The 20,119-nt window shown below is 37.7% G+C and overlaps 1 protein-coding gene across 2 annotated transcripts in view; it reads left to right on the plus strand.

Moving 5' to 3' along the window:
* TRIO (trio Rho guanine nucleotide exchange factor) overlaps positions 1 to 20,119 on the plus strand; it is a 244,065-nt gene that overhangs the window by 76,598 nt on the left and 147,348 nt on the right. For both annotated transcript variants that reach the window (XM_054285315.1, XM_054285316.1), the window contains exons 4-8: positions 1,384 to 1,576; positions 2,207 to 2,719; positions 5,782 to 5,904; positions 13,874 to 14,065; positions 17,328 to 17,459. In XM_054285315.1, coding sequence (XP_054141290.1) covers positions 1,384 to 1,576; positions 2,207 to 2,719; positions 5,782 to 5,904; positions 13,874 to 14,065; positions 17,328 to 17,459 — 1,153 coding nt within the window. The remainder of the gene's footprint in view (positions 1 to 1,383; positions 1,577 to 2,206; positions 2,720 to 5,781; positions 5,905 to 13,873; positions 14,066 to 17,327; positions 17,460 to 20,119) is intronic.

A 20,119-nucleotide genomic window follows, 5' to 3' on the forward strand; every position in this document is an offset into this window, starting at 1 on the left:
TTTTAGAAAACATTTTCACCATGGTCAGAAAATTGTACGTTGTAGCCTACATGCATGCCAAGCTAGTTACTGCTAATGTATTTTGCTTCTGCCAATGCCATTTTTGGCATTCCTATGGGCAGGTGGGAGAGCCAGTATTTATCATGATAAACTCATTTTTTGAAATGTTGTGGGATGTTTATTCTCTCTTCTTTTCCATAGCTTTAAACTTTTCAAAATTTAAAAAACCTTCCCCTTCTGAGGAGCCCATGTTATCACTTTTTCCAGATCTCCTATAACAGTCATAATCCGTCTTTCTGCACTGTGGCCAATAAGACTGAGTAAAATATGCCAGTGAAGCTTCCCTGCCTCTTGGACACTCCAAAAACCTCACCACATGAACTCTGGAATGGCATTTGAATTAGTCACATCCCTGAACGTGACTCATACTCAAACAATGGACATTTGGTCCTTTTTTGATAGTCTGTTGGGTATGATGCATTGGTTTTGAAATGTTTTCCTTCCTATGGTCATACTGCAAGGTCACGTAGCAAATTCTGCTGGAAGAAAATCAGAGTTTTTGGTGGTGGTGGTGATTGTCACTTTTGATCAGTTGCAAGAACTAAATGTACGGAAGATATTGATGAAAAGGAATTAAATTTTCCATTCTCAGAGGGAGTGCTGGAGAATTTGAATGTAAGGTCTGTCAACTTTTGGACAGCAAAATTGAGCTCAAATTTTGTAGAAACAGATTGATGTGGTTTTCTTCCCAACCATAAAATACTGTGTTGTCCTTTAACTATTCTCAAGTCAATCCTGTTACAAAAGTAATTGTCAATAAATGGGTGTCTTTCCTCTACAGACTCCTAACAACTCTCAGATAAAATTGGTTCTAAATCTGAGACAGTTTGCAAAAGTTGCAAAGTGGTAGGTAAGAACAATTTGCCATCTTGTGTCTTTTTAGAGGATCCCCTCAATCATTAGAAAGACATGAATATTATCATCAGTCAAATAAGTGTATGTGTGTTCTGAAAAGTAAAATTTAAATGTACTAGATATTGCTGCTTTAGGAAATGGTAGGTTTGCTGTGTGTGTAAGGTGAAGGAGAAACAGGACAGGATGATGAATCATATAAATATAAATCATGAATATAAACAGTGAAAATGAAAGTGAAGATAATGGCAGAATATCAAATCAGCAACAGATATGAAGCTCTCCCCACAAGGAGTTTGGCATGGGAGTGAAAGAAACATCTTGAGAGGTTTGTGAGATCTGCTGTAAATGGTCAGCTAGTCAGCAGTGAGGCCCTGAGGAGACCACATTCATTAGACAGTGTGATGCAGTTGAGTGTTGTGTTGGAAATTGGAACACTTGCTTGATAACCTTTCCTTCTGTTTTCTGCAGTGAGGAAGTGTGTAAACGAGGATTCACCGTCATTGTAGATATGCGTGGGTCAAAGTGGGACTCCATAAAGCCTCTGCTGAAGATTTTACAGGAATCCTTTCCATGTTGTATTCATGTTGCACTGATAATCAAGCCAGACAATTTCTGGCAGAAACAGAGGACTAACTTTGGCAGCTCGAAGTTTGAGTTTGAGGTAATTTCCCCTATGGTATACAAATTTATATTTATTTTGTGGTTTTAAATGTTCTCACTAATGATCAGACCTTGAAAACTCTCAGATAAATTATATTCTGGCTGGAAGGAGAGGAATTTTAGACCAGTGCTAGAAGAAGTGTGGTTTTCTTCATGTACTTAGGCTAGGTAATTGTGTATGTTGTGTGTGTAAGTTTATATTCTTTTTGTAAGCTCAAGAAAAATTGAATTAGGTTTTCCCCCCTAATGATAAAAACTTTGGTTTTGTCTCTTTGTTATCTTAGTTAGCATTATGGTAATATTGCTATCTCCAGAATCCAGAGGAAATCAGCTGAATGAACCTTGCTCTTACCCTTCTGCAGCTTTGCAATACACAAAGTCAAAACTTAAAACAGTAATTGAAAGAGTGGTTGCTGTTTTGTTCTTAAATGTAGTGAGGTAAGAAAGAAATGTGGGAAAATATCTGCAAGACTTCCTGTCTTCTGCTAATCTGAATTGATACTTGAAATGTGTGAGAAAAGTTGTTGTGTGGACTTCATGAGCAAAATTATCAACTCTTACAAAAAGAAAAGCAAAAACTTGAAAGGAAATTTGTAATTCATTTTTTTTCTTTCCATTTTTATTTTTTTAGACAAATATGGTGTCTCTGGAAGGCCTTACCAAAGTAGTTGATCCTTCTCAGCTAACCCCGGAATTTGATGGCTGTTTGGAGTACAACCATGAGGAGTGGATAGAAATCAGAGTTGCCTTTGAGGACTACATTAGCAATGCAACCCATATGCTGTCCAGACTGGAGGAACTGCAAGATATATTGTCAAAAAAGGAAATGCCTCAGGACCTGGAAGGTGCTCGCAACATGATAGAGGAGCATTCACAGTTAAAAAAGAAGGTCATTAAGGCTCCTATCGAGGACCTTGATGTGGAAGGACAAAAGCTGCTCCAGAGGATACAGAGCAGTGATAGCTTTCCCAAAAAGAACTCTGGGTCAGGGAATGCAGACTTACAGAACCTTTTACCCAAAGTGTCCACCATGCTGGACAGGCTGCACTCAACACGGCAGCATCTGCATCAGATGTGGCATGTGCGGAAATTGAAATTGGACCAATGCTTTCAGCTCAGGCTGTTTGAGCAGGATGCTGAAAAGGTAAGGATTGGGCAAGGAGACTGTAAATGGCCAACACTTGGCAGACTTGAAAGAAGTACCAAGGGTAACTGAAAATAGTAATTTTTGTCTTTCAAGTTAATCACTAGCCTTTTAATGAGAAGTAAGGGACTTCTTGATTGAGGGGCACTCAGGGTCTTCTGGAGTAAGGGGCATGAGATAGTACTTCTAAGCTGTAAGGAAGCTCTTACCAAAGAAAATTGTAGCTGCTAATGACTTCGAAGTGCTTATTTTGTTAAACATTTTTTCCAGACTGATGATTTTGTATGCATCAAGCCAAGAAGAATACTTTATAAATACAGATGATTACAGACTACATTGATCTTCTTTTGAGTGATCTTTGGGAAGTGAGTGACAGGCAGTCAACAAAGCCTGAAGAGGCTGACATGGGGAACTGCTTCATTGATGCAGGGTTTGAAGTCCCAGGCTAAAAACTGATGTATCTCTTCTGACAGTGCATATGTCATTAACAGGGAACTGAGTGATTTCAGAATGTTTCAGGCCAACCAGTCCCTTCAGATGAGAAAGCCCTTGATTGTCATGGAATTTGAAGAGGAAGTATGGCAGGCAGATCACTTTTAGATGAGCTCAAATTAGATCTATTTTCATGTAGAATGGTTTTGCAATCTCTTATTATTGACTTGTTACCATGGAACAAATAGCTTTAAGGAAGGGTGGGGATTTTTTCTCTGGGAGTAGTAGTAACTAGACTATGCAGTCAAGTGGTAGGTATGTTTTTTCTCAGAGCTTAAAGTACTCAGATTTCTTGAAGTATTTTACATAAGATTGCCTGAACTGCATGAGACCAACAGTCCATTTTAAACCAGTGTTCTGCTCTCCAGCAACTGTCACTAGCAGATGCATGGGGAAGAGTAAAAGCAGAACAAACATATAGAAACTTAACTTCTTGCTTCTTTATTTGTATTCTTCACCCATACTTTCCCTTACCGTCATCATTTCAACTCAGGGACTTTCTTTACACTACTGTAATGTTTTCCACTGTGTTTAAAAATAAATAATTTTTTAAAAGTACCATTTAAAGCAAATGTTTTCAGGATGGTATAACTGAAAATGGTAGGGACATGTAGAGAGTTGGAAAAAAGAAGAAATTATTACCTATTTCTAAAATTATTTAGAAAATAATGCAAGCTATTGCTCTGGTGTTGCTCTTTCAGACCCAAATGCATTTTGTCAACCTTGCAGCCACTTCATTGCAGCATTAATTTTTCTGCATTATAGCATATTTTTCAGTACCATGTGAGCACCATCAAAATACATTTTGTTAATTTTCTCCTATTTTATCAAATTGATTACATAACTTGGGCTTTAACCAACTTCTTGTGAAATACTTGAGCCTGTAGGATTGACCTCTGTCCTGCCATGTGGTTGCATAAGCTCATATCAGTGTTTTTCTATGTTTCTGATTCCAGGAATAAGTCTATAGAAAATGAACGCATCTTTCTTTCAAAAGGGAAATATTAGGCACCTCAAAGTGAGATTGACAGCAGCTATTGTACCTGGGACAGTTTTTCTCTCATTAGCCAGTAAAAAAGATTAAAAAGAAGGTTTGTGTAGTATCACAACTCACTTTTGGATTTAGACCCTTGCCTTAATCTACTTGCAGACTGTATTTTTACTGCTTGTGTCAGATTAGATTTCACAGCTCATGATGTTTTTATCAGTGTGTGCCTGTATTTTGCTGAAATGTGGGAAAGGATGGGATCTTTGTTGGAAAGAAAAAGGATATTGCATGGGGAGAAATAAATATTTTCCTTATGGAGGACTTGTTCAATTCAGTGCAAGAATTTTGGACTGGTTCAGAAGAAGAGAAGGCAAAAAAAGTGACAAGGTGTGAGGGAATCTGGTTGAAATTGCCCCTTTATGCATCTGAAGGCAGCAAATTCAAGTGACCTAGAGGAGGATGGTCACAAGTAGTACCAGTGTCTGTTTTGAATAATGTTCTAACTCATTTTCACTGAGTTCTAGGTAAGAAGCTTCAAATTTTAGGAGTATGTGATCAACTGTCTCAGTTACTAAACTTCAAAAGTTTGGTTTACAGTTCTTACCATATTGTGGTCTGCTTATAATTTGGTTTGTCATGGACTTGGGACAAATACTGGACTTGATAATATTGTTCTGTTAGCCAGCATAGGAAAGATCTTTAAATGGATACTTCCTGCTTATTGCTACTGTTTTTTCCTGGACGATCTATTTCAGCTTATCCAGAGAGCAGGTGGTGTGTCTCTTTTGCTGAGATATAGCAAAGATTTCAAGACCATTGTGAGCAGGTGGGGTGTTAAACAGCTCTTTGCTGCGTTGCTTGGTCTTTGAAAATTTTGTCTTTCAGTGCCACTGTTAACATACCTGTGTGCTTTCATTGATGGCCATTGTCATATAAGGTCCCTCCTAAATTTTTTTTAATATTAAAATATTCATTTTTTTCTTTTTAAAAACAAGCATATTTAAAGATTTTTCTTAAATTTCTCTGGAGGAAGGTAACTCTGTGCTCACATATACTTTTAATAATTAATCTAGAAATAGAATATTTGTTTTCAAATCTTCTGTAAACTTATGAACTAAAAATATTAAACTAGCTGCTGAAGTACTTGATCAGCATGAAAGAATTTATATTTAATTTCCATGAGTTGCCATTTTCATTCTAAACTGCTAAGCTGCTGATGTCAATAAGTGCTGACACTAGAGAATGTATAAGCTTGGCAACTCAGGGCTGTGCTCCAAGTCTGTTTGTTTACTATGACTTCTTTGTAACAATGAAGTTTGTGATTATGGCATTACAGTAGCTTGTTGAGATAAACACCTGTAGTAATGATAACAGTAAGAGCCTCAGCTGTTTGATCCAAAAAGACAGGTTTCAGCAATGATTGAGTTAAAGTAGACAGTAACTTACAATGGAAAGAGCATCAGGGTTAATTTTCATGGCCTTAGACTCTATTCTGTGTTCATAAGTATCTTACATTACTTGTCCATGATTTCTGCCATAACAAATTATTGAACTTTCTTCTTTCCTTAATGTTTTTGTGTAGATGTTTGACTGGATCACACACAACAAAGGTCTGTTCCTGAACAGCTACACAGAGATTGGAACCAGTCACCCCCACGCAATGGAACTTCAGACACAGCACAATCACTTTGCCATGAACTGCATGGTAAGAACAGGCCTCTGTGCACAGATGTGCTGGCTGTTTGTTCTCTGTTAAGGTAGAATTTGTAAGTGCACAAACACAGATTATCCCTTCTTTACAAGTAGTGGAAATTTGGTTTGGAGCAGTGAGGTTATACAACACAATGGAGGAAAATAAAAGGTGGTCAGGTGCAGAGGAACTGTGATTAAGCAACAAACATTTCTTTTGACAAATGGCAGTGTTCAACATGACCTCAGCACCTCTCAAATATAAGTGTTCAAGCTTCTAGAACCTGGGATGTGTCTTTGAGTACTACCTCGGGTCTTGTACAGAATTTCAGAGAATCACGTGTAATACGGATTTTAGCTCTCCATTCTGAAAGAAGTAGCTCTCAGGATCTTCTGAAGAGATTTCAACTCAGGCAAAAAGTTCTCAGAAGTAACTAAGCCTGATGTAATAATTCTCCATGGTTTCAAGAAGATATTTCTCATTTTCGGCACAGCAGAATGGAGCCAAGACAATTGTTTTTGCTCAAATAAGATCAGTAGATTATAAAAAAAATGGATTTTAACGGGCAATGAGTGAAAGTTATTTCCTTTCAGTTTCATGAATGCTGTTTGAACATGGGAACAAAATTCTGAAGTACATTTTAGATCCTTAACTCATTGTAGGTGTTTAAATAACCTTGGGAGTCTGGGCCTAAGTCCAGTTCCTGTTTGTTAGATCAATGAAGGAAGAACACTACCAGTCTTGTTACAAATTAACATTCTTGGCAGTCCAAGGATGGGAATTGAATTAAAGTATGGTTAAAATAATGAACTCTTGCAAGAGAATTTTTCTGTAGAACAGGAAAGTGGCAAGATAAACTTACCTAGGTTATGTGTCTTCAAGAAGTATTGGAAGGACTAGTAAGGTAGCTCTTGTGTATTGTGTAGCTGGAGGTAAGAGTAGGAGACACTATTAGAGCAGACACTATTTCTTCTTTTGCAACTCAGGTCTGTTTCCAGAAGTTTAAAAGAATTAAAATCAATATGAACCTTCTGAAAAGAGTAAAGCAAATGCTGGTGAACTTGGCAATTAAGTTATGTAACATCGTATATGGTTTTGACCATTAGGTTTGGTTCACAGCATGGGGAATTGCTGCCTTATGGAGCACCTTGTTGTTGTTCCTCACTGCTCTGCATATGAAGTAGAGCAGAAGGAAACAGAGGATGACAGTAGGTATCATTGACATGAGATGACTTTTGTAACTTACTAATTTTGAGTGGCCTTCCACACAATTCCTGGGGTTGCATTCTAAAGGTTAAATTCTTCTGTAAGCCTGTGCTCATATTAGTCACTGCTGTAGTCTTTTCTTCAAACTGGGTGATTTTATTATTTTTCCTTCTTTTAGACTGTTCAGATGCTATCAACGGTAGGAAGCACTTGAGCGATGCAGCATAATCCTTCCTGCTCTGTGTTTGCTATTAGTCTTTTCCTGTTAATCTCCCCTTTGCCTTTAGTTGTCAAATGCATTAATTACAGGGGATTTTTTCTCAGCCTGCAGAATGTTTTCTTAAAACTTACAAGGAGCAGCTTAAATTTGGGGTGAATCAAGCTATCCGAACATTTGAAGGGGTAAAAAAAAGCTGCATTTTTTTCTGTAGCATAGCCCCCCCAGCAGGGGTTGTCTGCCATGGAATAGGAAAATGTAAATTCAGTGTGATTGGTCCCTGGTTTTGATTTAAGCAGCAATCAGATTATCTGGGTTTTATTTGGTTAAATGGCAAAAGCCTTTCATATAGATTAAGGGCAAAGATTAAACTGAATGTGACATAAAAAATGACGTGAACTGATTGAATTCTGGCAGGCCTTATTTTTCATTAGCTTTCAGCTGTAAAAATGTGGGGCAGTCTTAACTCCTGCAACCATGTTCAGCTTCTCCCTGGCCACTCACCACTTATGCTCTGTGCTCAACAAGTTGCTGTTTGTTCACTCTTCCTGTCAGTGTAACTCAGTAATCAAAGTGGATTTAAGGTGTCTTGTGTGAGTACTCTAACATCACTGGGATGGAATCGAGGGAGGGAAAAAGACAACTTTGTATAAGTTTATTTATTTATTGCAGGAGATTTTTAAGGCTTTCCATTGTGTCCCTAATTGGACCTTATAGGATCTTGCTTTCTAGTCAATGTTCTTAGGCTCACTTGAGGTAGGGAAGAACTGTTTGAAGGATAAATGCTCCCCAAGCAACTAAATGCAACTGCTTGTACTTGCTCATAGTTTAGCTCTATAATTGATGTTGCAGCTGCTTTTCCCAACACGTTGTTGTTGCAGGGCACATGCTCCCCTCCACAGCAGGTGCTACCCTCTGTCAATAGTTGGGTCTCTCATGTCCCCTTCCTCCCCAAGCAGTAGTTTGTTTCCAAGAGGTGGAGGGCAACTTCTGCAGCTACTTATGCCAAACTTGGCTGAGAAAGAGTGACAACCTTTGGGTGAGGTGCCAAAATTTTGATCTGGTCTTCCAGTCTGAAGCAAGCCACCTGGATGTAAACCATTGTGAAAGCTACTTATTTCCTGTCATGAACAAGAGTTAGTTACATCAAGGACAAAGAGGATTTTCTGAATTTTTTTTTAAAAATTATTGTAATGGTTTTGTGCCATTTTTAGAATGTTGGTTTTCAGTAAAAACACAAAATAGTTGGAACTGTAAACCAAATGCTATAAAACAAAAAGGTAAAGAATACATCTGGGGAAGAGATTTAACTTTACTTTCACCAGTTTCATTAGCAAATGGTATACCTAGGAATCTTATGTATTTCATGTGGTTGCACTTTTCAAGGTAGCAGGAATAAGTTCATGCAAGTCTTAAGCTAATACACAGACTGGTTCTCACTGCCATAAATCTGTCCCAGAGAAAATCTGGATAGGTGTAGTGCTGTGCATTAAAGAGGGACATATATATATATGGTTGCCATGGATTAACACACAGGTTGATGTGGCTGAAGGAGCTAATGACTGAAGGATAATTCCCATGTAGGAAGGATAGATATGTGACTTCCTGTTACTGAATTTGAGAAGCTGTGCACTGATAAAAGTCAAGGCTGTCTCTTTATAGGGAAAGTAGATCCCATGTTCTGTAACTGTAGCAAAAACCAAAATTTCAGTGATTCTGCTCTCTGAAAATGAGGATGGATTTTCAGTACAATTTTAAAGGTCTGCTTTCAGCAACAGTAAATTGCTGTTGTCAAGTCCCGAGATTTATTTGAGTTAAGCAATACTCAGTTTCAGCTTGACGTTCCTATTTGGGTGACTAAACCAATGCTTCACTTCTCAAAACAAGTTTTTAGTACCTTTTAAGGGAGAAACTTTCATATATGGCATCATAGGAGTTGGAAGTACAAAAATTATGTATTGAGTTTTTAAATGGCAAGACGAAAGTACCCATGGTTATGTGATTAGTCTGTCTTCCATGGAAGAGTGGAAAAGACTGATTATGTGTCTGTCCACTCTTTTTCCTGCCATTTTCTCTACATCTGCTAAGAAACAAGAAAGACAAGAAGTCATGTGAAATATGGGTAAGGAGGAGAATGTTGTCTGCTCGAACATTTTCTGCTCTTTTTGCTAGATCAGATGGCCTTGCTTTCATTACAGTTTAACTGTGTCTCTCCTTGCACTGAGGAGGGTTAAAATGCTTGAAGAGTGATGCAGGCTAAATGAAACTTTGTTTGGAGAAAGCTGACACATGCTACTATTAAAGGATGTGCTATGACTGCTTCTTGTCTCAGCATTGATAGGATATGAGTAGAAGTTACATTTATTAACTATAATCCAAAAACTCCTATCTCAATTGTAGGCGTATTGCGAAGTTGATTAATGGTCTCAGAACAGGCTGTTTGCATACACTAAAACATTTTATCAAGGTAGTAATCAAATCCTGAATGCTATCCAAAAAGAGAGTGTCAGAGATGAGCACTGGTGAGAGCTTTGGGATGTTAAAATAAAAGTATGAGCACAACAATTGAATATCGCTAGGTTTGCAGAGTTAAAAAGATGTCTTGCTCAAATCCAGTCACAGGGACTAGTACAAATGAAAACATGAAGAAAGTCAGGTGAGGTAAACTCACCTAAGCTTAGAGGTAGTGTAATTTTTTCCTCCTCCTTTGTACAGCTGACATATTTCACCCCTGAGATTCTTTTTACTTTAAATATGTGGTTTTATTTAACCATACAGATTTGTGTCTTGAGATAGACTAGAGCACCATGTGAATTCTAGACTGCCCTTGGTTCTCAGGATTTGGGCAAATGAGAGCAAGACCACAGGTGTACATCTCTAAGAGAATCTTTATGGTGCCTGAACAGTTAATGCTTAGACACAATGTCTGGATGCCACCAGCCTGAGAATAGACTGAAAAGGTAAAATGAGTTCAGGCTATTTTCAGCTTCTGAGGAGCACTCCAAAGTCAGCAAGACTAAAGAGAACAGCCTAACTGTTCTCCTTAAGAGGGAAGAAGCAAGTAAACAGATTTTAAAAAGCAGTCAGTTACTGAGGTGTTAATACAGCAACAAGTACGTTCATGTTAATGAATCACAAACTAAGGGAGCAGACAGTGGTGTTACTGAAAAGAGGAGCATCTTATTTCACTCTTGGTACCTATTACGGTGGCTGAACTTCAGATTTGTAAAGAAAATGCTCTGATTCAGTTGGTCCTACTCGAGCTAGGTCCAGTTTAGAGCCCCATACTTAGTGTTGTAATGGGAAACATATACATGAAAGTGATGTGGCTGTAGGGAGAGTTTGAAGTTATGGGCATTTACTATGATTTAGTAAAGGTGAGTGAAAAGTAGAGAAGGAAGGAAAGTAATGCTGGTGTTGGACTATATAGTCTTGCAGTAAGATTCCTCAAGTCCACTGTGAAAAAGTAGGAAAGAAATTGGATATTTGAAGAAAATTGGAGTGAAATTATATTGTATGTGTTCCAGTGCTGATAGCAGTGTTTAAATGGTTACCTGTGAATATTTAAAGGATCCTTGTAGTTGAAGAACACATTAAACACTTTCCCTAATTGCAGCTTGGATGTTGCCAAGTTTATATTTTTTCAAGGGAATAGATCAGGTTTTACCTTAGTTGTCCCGCATCCCTCATTGCTGAAGTTTGTATTCCCAAACTGCCAGTTTTCCTCTTGCTTCAAAAATGATACTAGGAGAAATGTTGGAGAACATGTAAATCATTAAAACAGGTGTTAATTCATACATTAATGCTACACCATGTTTTGGTGGTCATTTATTTGTGTGTGAGGTAACAGATGATTTGAAAATGCCATTGTTAAATTGATGGTATCACAGTAAAATAGTTCAAGCTCACTACAGTCTATATAGAGGTGCCAGTTATGATGCTTATGGACCATGTCAGTGAGTTTAATGGCATTTAAAACTGAATGCATTATAGCCTCTGTGTCAGAAAACTGCTGTTGGAAATCTTGGAGCTTAACAAACATTTTCTAAAGGGATCTGGGAAAATCAGGAAATAAAATGGAACCTTGAGGTCACCTGCAAGCTTTATTTTGTGTGAGCGTGGCATAAGTTCAGTTAGCTGATAGGCTGTCACCTTTATTTTTCCTGTGTTTTCCTTTCAGGCATGTGCCAAAGAATAACACAACACAGTTAGGCAACTAATCTGTATTGCTTTGCTGAACAATGCCTTTTTTTTATTTGTATACTCTCTTAAGAGGGGAAATCTGCAATGAGGAACTTTCCAGATATCGTAAGGTGTCCTTTCCGCTTCTGGCTAAAAAGCATTTTAGAGAAGACAATCATGCTAAGTACACTTGTTTCGTAACTAAACACTTTATTATGCAGTGACTGTAATTGTTACCTTTTAAGTCTTGTTACAATAATTGTGTGTATCACAATTAAAGAAATGCAATATCGCATTACCCTTTCACCTTTGAGACAGTTGATACACATGTAGAAGCTGCAGGTGGTGTAAATGAGGCCACTAAAGAAGACTATATCAGTTATTGCATCCTAGCTGTTGCTTCCTTAACTAAAACCAGGTTGTAAATGCATACAATAAATAAGATACCAGTCTCTGGTAAATGAGCAACAGCTCACTTATAACAGTGTTTCTTATCTCTCAAGCAGTGTGCAAAATATGCAGTTGTCTTATAATAATGATACTGGAGTTGCCTGTCCTTGTAGGAAATGGAACAAAACTTTTTGACCTTCATGGGTCAATTAAAGACAGTCTGATTGTAGTGAGTTGCTATTAGAGATTCTTTTCCTCCTTAACTAAATCTATTTCATTTGGGTCATTTCATTCTAAAATACTGACACTTAAAACTTTGGTAGATATATCATGTAGTGAGGTAAAAGGTTTAGATTATTGTAAGTTGTTTTTTGGGTTTTTTTGTTTGTTTGTTTTGAGGCAAGGAATGTGGTGTACATAGCTTGGAAAGCATTCAACTGTCAGCATTTTAATTCATATTCATATTCGTTGTGTATTCGTCCAGACGTGTGAAGCCTGATTGCCATGGGAAAATGAATGCATGTTAACCACAGCTCAGATTCAATTTGTTTTTCTTCATGTTTATAGTGCTGTGTTCATTTTTAACTGCTGTTTCAGAATTTCCAAAATTGCTTTATTATGTTACAGAAAGAGTTCAAATGGTAGTCTGCTACAGCCTTTATTCTTTTCTCTTTTGGCACTTGTTTCTTCTCACAACTGTAAAGACCATCTAAGGGCTTTCTGTATTCGTTTAGCAGTCTTGCATTTATGCTACATACACTTTTAATAGGCCTAAATGCTCTCCAGTCTTTTAAAATGTATTGGAAATAGCACATTGTAGTCTGTACAGTTGTTTGGCTGTGCCTAAAAAGTAGAACATAGATGTGTGGGGTAATATAAAAAAGTAAGAGGTAGTATTGTGCAGAAAGGAAAGACAATCAACTGTTGTGCTAGTTTACTGAGCAGACCAGCCTGAGCTGTAGGCTGTGTGAGGTGTGCTCCTGCTTGCATACATGCATACAGTTTACAATCAGTAGGGACCTGTCCTAATTGCCACTCAGATGGGTCTGGACAGTGAAGCCTGGAGGAGCTGTAACACTTGCTCCAGCCAGTCAGTGTCAAGCTCTGGGCAATGGCTGGATGCCAGCAGGTCATGGTTCCGCCTGACTTGCTCAGTGTCTGGTGGTTGGACTAGGTAATCTCCAACCTCAACAATCCTGTGATTCTAGCAACTTCATTCTAGATGCATGGGAGTCTGCCCAATTTGAAGAAAGCATCAACTCCGTGTTACACGCATGTAGCTCTGAAAGAGTTACTCAGAAAGTTTTTGGTGGCAAAAACTTTCAATCTTGTTTTACTTCACGGGAATCAGAAACTCTTGATTGAAAATTAGATTGCCTAAGAGCCATCAATGACTTATGCCAGTATGCTGGAGAATACTTCTGACCTTGGTCTTTGTCTAATTTTGAATGCTAGTTCTAAGGCAGTATAGCAGCAAGCAAATAAAATGTAAAACTGTTAAACTTCTTGTAGCTCAGAATTCTTTATTTTGTTTCTTTAAAAGTTACTTTCGAAGTTGATGTAAAGGTTCACAGATGTTGCACACTTGCGTAACAAGAACTTAGCAATGATACTTCAATTTTCCTATATTGTGTATGTCTGACTATCTTGTTGACTTGAATGTTTGTAAGCATTTTTATTCAGATTGTTGTAAAATATGGTTATTTCTTCCTCTTTATTGTAATAATGTGTCTTCATGTAATATAAATTGGCTTAAGCTGATTGTTAACATGAGTTTTAGACTGATTATTTAAAGTCATAATTCTCACTTGTCAATTATGGATAGGCTGCTACATTATACACCTAGATGCCAAAGTTTGGCATGCATAAGCTTGCCGAATAAAACCAGATTACTGATCAGTACTGTAATAAAGTAGAACTTCTTAGGAATATGCTTCTGTATTTAATTAGTCTGCTGACTTGCACTGATTTTCCCCTCCCTCTCCACAGAATGTGTATGTAAACATAAGCCGCATCATGTCAGTAGCAAGCCGCCTGATCGAGTCTGGGCATTACGCTTCACAGCAAATCAAACAGATTGCCAGTCAGCTAGAGCAGGAATGGAAGGCATTTGCTGCAGCCTTGGAAGAACGTAGCACGTTATTGGACATGTCCTCCATCTTCCATCAAAAAGCTGAACAGGTTAGTAAATGGGGAGGGCATCAACAAAAGTTTATCTCCTGGAATGGGGAGTTGTGCACTTTGCTTTTGCTTTGGACAAAAGTGCAAAAAGTGATTGAAAAGGTTGACAAGCCAGAATATTTATTTCTGCCAATTTCAATACTCAAACAAAACTTTGTTCTCCTCGGTTTAGCCCATTGGCCTTAAATTTTCCACGGCTGTGCCTACATCAGTGCAAGATAAAACAAACAAATGAGCTACATGAATAAAAATGAAGTGGACTGAAATGCTTAAGTATATAAGGCTTTTAAGTATCTATATAATGCCTTTTCTACATCTAGAAGCTGTCACTTCTTCTACTGTCCTCACCACTCAACTCTCATCAGTCCTTGAGTGTCAAGATTTAACTCATGATAATTGCTTCTAGAAAGCATAAGTTGAAGTGGCCTGAAAGTTGAGAAGTTAATTAACTGCCTTCTGAATCTGAAATTGTGGTGGGAGATGTTTACTTAGTATTCCATAGGAGATTCCTCCTATGCTAAAAAACATTTTAGCTTTAGGCCTATACCAATTATTTTAATTAAGTCATTAACCATGTGTAACTGCCAGAGAAGAGGTATATGTAAGGGAAATAGGAATAAATATCCCCAAGTTAATAATCTTAATGGCAAAAGCATGTTTTGCCCTCAGGGGAGTTCAGTTCTGAAGGAGTTGCTGTGTGTGTGCGGTTGAGTCACCTGCTGATCTTGTAGAGTGTCTGCTCTGGGCATCCCTGGTGTGTTCAGGGAGCAGAGATTCTTGGATGGGTATGGCTGATGTGCTGTATGTAGATACTTTTCTTTCATTTTGCCTTGCTAAATTATATCCAAGGAAAGGTCTCATGTCTGATACAACTTTAACTTGGAATGAATGAAAGAACCATTTGGGCGCTGGAAACTTCAGAAACAGAGAGAGGTGGTACATTTGATACTAAGATATTTTTTCCCTGATTTCTACTACATGGATATTTAACTTGATAATTATCTAGACATTAGAAATGGGAGTGTATTAAGATGCAAACTTTCATTATGTTAGTGGTGGCATTGGCTTAATGTCCTTAAACAGACTATTATAATAAAATGATGTCACTGCAACAGGTCCTTTCAGCTGGTTTTACAGAAATGCTATATAAAAATGAGATTAAAGAATTGTCTTCTGATAGAAAAGTCAGCAGTCAGCTTGCAGCTTTTGATAGACACAGTTCAGTACCTTGTCAATGTTGATGCTTTTCTAATTACTTGGGTCATTTGGGTTTCCATTTAAGCCTTTGAGCTATATTTGTAGGAGAGAGATGAATGAAATTTGAACAGACAGGTATACCTTGACTCAAATGTGGTCATTTTTCATAACAGAAATAATAAATTATGCTTATCAGAAGTCAAGGGATTAAGTTTTTTGTGTGATTGTGTGCTGGACAACTATAGCAAGGGTCAGTGTTACCTTCTTTACTACTGAATATAAGTGTAAACAGAAGGAAAGATAAAAATGAGAGAAAATAGTGCAGCATCTGCTGGGATTAATGCACTTTTAATTGCTCCTCCTTGCAGTTTTCATTGTATGATGAGCTGCGATGGATTGCCCTAGTTGATTTGTAAGATACCTGCCTGTGATATATTAGCTGTTTCATTAACAGTGGAGAGCAAGTTCAAGGATAGAGGGTTTGGAATGTGAGGAATGACCCCTTTAGAGACTGGTGACGCTTGACCTGCATAAAAAGATTAAAATGTAGGCAGCCCAAGAAAAAAACACCCTTCTTGAATGCATGTGTTCTCTTGCAAGTGACAGGTAAGGGTCACTGCCTCCTGTCAGGCACAGTGAAGGCTGTACCAGCTATCAGGGCGTGTTCACTGGTGCACATGGAGCTTCTGTTAATGTTCAATGCTTAACCTTAGGGATTTTTTAAACTGGCCCTTAGTGAGAATTAGAGAAGTATTTTAGAGCTACATACTCCACCACCCTTCTGCCCAGCTGTCAAACAATACAAGAGTACCAGAAGTGATCTATTAATTAGTTTTTCCTCAAAAGACTACTTGTGCTCCAAGAACTAAGATATGTATGATGAAATAAAAGGCTTGGTCTCATAACTTCTGAGTCTCAAACTTGATATGAATAGAGGAAATTTACTTTACAGAGCTCACATGTGCTTGGCTGTATTAGGTTCAACACATGAAAACTCCTGGAAAAGCAGATTGTTTTTCCTCTTTCCCTTCCTAGCATAACAGGGGTATAAAATTCATACCCCCTAGCTGCGAAAAAGTAAGTTGGCAGAACTTCTGGTTTGCATATAGCTGTGGTGGCAGTTTCTTGTTTATCAAGACAGCTTAGCTTCAGAGATAAGTTAAATTGTCTGCAGAAGAGATTTCTGTTGCAGTATCCTCAATTTCCCCTGAAAGGCTTGACTCAAGCAACTATGCTGATATAGCTGTGTGCTCAAAGTTCAATGCTAGTCCTAAGAGACCTCCACTTAAGTTGTAAATCCCTTACATGCTTGCTGCTGTAGTAGCTTGCCAAATGGATTTAGTGCTTCTCTGCACGTAGAAGTTAGTTCTTTGGGGACTGAGGTGTGAATTCGTTGTGCCCTGACACTGCTTTGCTTCCTTGATAACCTCTTTCCAGCAAAAGATGGAGTGTTTCAGTGAATGGTTCACCAGTAATTCATTGTTTGCATGTGCAAAGTAACATGATTTTCTCTGAAGATTAAAAAGAGGTGAGGTGATAAACCTCATGATACCAGGAGTGTCTGCACAGGGAGTTGATGGGTAAAAACCAAGGGTCTGGACTTGAAAGCTGTGGCATGTTTTACTTCCTTGTGTAAACAAGACCTTAGTTGGCTTTTGTGTTTTTGAAGTGCTAGGTGCAGGATGAAGGAAACTTCTTAGCTGCAAAGTCAAGAAAAGGAGCAAGAGTAAACTTGAAGCATCAATATTGCCAACAGTTAAATTGGTTCTGAAGACTGCCAACATCCAGCTAAGCCTGCCTGTCTCCTAACAGCTCAATGAGTTTGAGATACCTAAAAACACAACTTTCAGATACCTAAAAGCACAAGTATAGTCAGACTTGAATATTTCTTTCTATTCTGATATAAATTTCTGGTTCTTTCAGAGAGAAATACTGTAAAGACTTTTTGCTTAAAAGAAGTCTTTTCAGTGTGTGTCATGCAGATGAATGTACTTTTGTATGTTACCATCATGTGTGTACTTAATGGTAGAACCTGAAATCAAAGCCGAATGTCTCTTTGTTGCAGTACATGAGCAATGTGGACTCATGGTGTAAAGCCTGTGGTGAGGTGGAGCTTCCCTCAGAGCTGCAAGATTTAGAAGATGCTATCCATCATCATCAAGGGATATATGAGCACATTACTTTGGCTTACTCTGAGGTCAGTGTTTTGTTTGTTTCCTTGGATAAAATTGTGTCGTGTTAAGTTTGCGTCATGATTCAGTAGCGCTTGTTGCAGTAGGAGCTAGTTGGAAACTTAAGTGCTGAGCTTCTTTTTAAATTTTATATACTGGATTTTGCTATTGTTGTTCAAAAGTGAAGTGTTAAAATCTTCTCTGTAACCTTGGGAAAGAAATTAAAAGGATAGATTTAACCACGTGTGGTACAAACAACCCTTGGAGCGCTAAAGTACTAAATATGTTTTAATTTGCATTTTCATGTTACTGCCTTCTAATAGCAGTGGAATGCTATTGTTTAGGCATTTACTTGAAGGGAAGTTAGCTGGGCATTCTTTGGGAAGGTATTCTGTTGGCGTGGATTTCTCTAAGTGTATTTTGAAAACCCATCTCTGAAATTGCCTCACCAAAAACCTTAACTACCAAAGGATGTTACTTGAGAAGCCAGCAGGTAATGCACTTAGTCTCATCAACCTCACAGACACTTAATTGAGCTAAGGATGCCTGTGTAGTCAGCATTTGTAAGATTAGCATATCCTATGCTGGTGCTCTAATCTTGGACTCAGCACACACTATTGTCACTATTTCTAGTAGTTGTATTTACAACTTAAGATAAAAGATAAGATAAATGCTTATTCTGAAGGTGATCTGTAAAATGATGACTCAACTATCCTTTTGTTTTCTTTCAAATTTGAAGTTTTCTGTTGTGCATTACTTAGTGGAAATCAAATTGGTATTCACTATTATTAGCTAACAGGTGTTTTCTGCATATCCTATTTTACTTGTCTTTCCTTCTTCTGTCAGGGTTGTTCTCATTGTTGGGTAAAACTGTTTTTGCTTTTCAATTGGACTGATGTTGTTCTGAATTAAATACAGGAGTTCTGTACTGAAATTCTGTGTTTGTTTAAATCATGGTAAAAATGATCAGTGAACACAGGATAGCTTAGGCCACAGCTTGCACCTGTCTTTAAAAGGAAGTTATGTGGGTTTTAATTAATGGTTGTGATTTATGCATTACATTAAAGTTAAAACTACTTTCTGATGGACCAACTTCATTATAGGAAGCTGAATCGTAAGTCAGGTCACAATTCATTTAGCAGTAAGGGAGGGTAAGACTTGTGTTGATCATCTGTCCTATTGTTAGTGTATCAAAACTGGGTTTTTTGAATACCTCCCACATTAAGGCCTGCATAAACTTTGTGCCCTTGAGTTAGATGGCCAGGGTTCATGAATTTTTGTTCTTTTGTGTAAAATACACATTGATATCCCTATTCTCGCTCTGTGCCATGCTGCTGTGTCAACTGATCTAATGACATCACACCTGATAATACTTGCAATTTTACTTACAGGTGGCTCTTTTAACTCATTCTTGAAAGCATGTTTTGTAGTAATGTTTCTTGTGTTCATTATAAGCTTTGATCTTTGGGAGGGACAGAGACATAGCATGATTGTAACAGATTTATGTGGAGAGGCAGTCTGGGATGCATGCTTCATGAGAGTCCAGCAAGGAGGAGGAAGGCTAGATTTCTCAAGAATAGTGATTATAAATGGCCGAGGTTGAATTTTTTCTAGCTGGTTCTGTTTGGTTTGAGTTGGTTTTGTGTGGGTTCTTTGTTTTTTGTCAGGGATGTGATTGGATGAGCCTGCTGTTAAGTGTAAATAAGTGCTGTGGATTAGCATGTTAAATAATGTTTGCTTGCTGGTGATGCATAAAGAAAATAAATTAGACTGGTAGATTATAGGATTGCTTTGGGATGTACCTTGAAAATTTGTTTAGGATTTCAAAGCTGTAGCTTTTGACTTTAGGCTAGCTAGATATTTTAACAAAATCTTCACTGGTGCTGCTCAAAGGAAAAAAAGAGCACTAAGTGCCTTTCTTCTGATTTCTGGTCATTACTTTCCCCCATCTGGTAAAAAAACAGTTTTGTCTTTAGCAACCAGAATTGGTGCAGAAGTAATAACTTCTATAATGTACAATATGTATGTACAACTTATGTTCCTCCTCTGGGCAGAAGGTTTAATTTTGCTTTTTCCAAACGTGCATTCCTTTTTGAAGATTGATGGAGGCATCTTTCTGTGTCAGGATGTTACAGAGCTATTGCTTATCATTATTAGATGTATGACTTCATTTCTGTTACAGTACGGAGCTCCTTTCATTTTGTGATGAATGAACAGTGGGGGAAGAGAGAGAGCAACACTTTGGGAATCACAACACTGTCACTCATTTTAGATTGCAATGTCTTGACAACACGGCTTGGTTGTAAGGTAGAAGACAGTAATTTTAAGAAAGTAAATGCTTTTAAGACTAGACAGTCTGATTTTACTGAGGGTAATTACTGTATATTACTAGTAAAGCAACTTACTAGCTTACAGGATGAGACAACTGGTATGCCTGAAAATCCAACAGATGTGCCTTAAATGAAGTTATATATATATAAATAAAGTTATACATCTCACTGAAATCTTAAGGCAGTCATGCACTAGGAAGGAAGAAAATTTTAGTGTATTAACTCCAGAGGAAAATCTGTGCAGTCATTTGTTTTGTAAAGCTAATAAACTAATAAGATCAAGGGGCTGTCACAGTAACTTTTTTTCACCTAGATTTTATGGACTCTGAATGGATAATTGAAGTCCATTATCTTGA

This window comes from Melozone crissalis, unplaced genomic scaffold (assembly GCF_028551555.1).
Source record: "Melozone crissalis strain CALT ecotype California unplaced genomic scaffold, PUWL_Pcris_2 ptg000042l_1, whole genome shotgun sequence".
Lineage (NCBI taxonomy): Eukaryota > Metazoa > Chordata > Aves > Passeriformes > Passerellidae > Melozone > Melozone crissalis.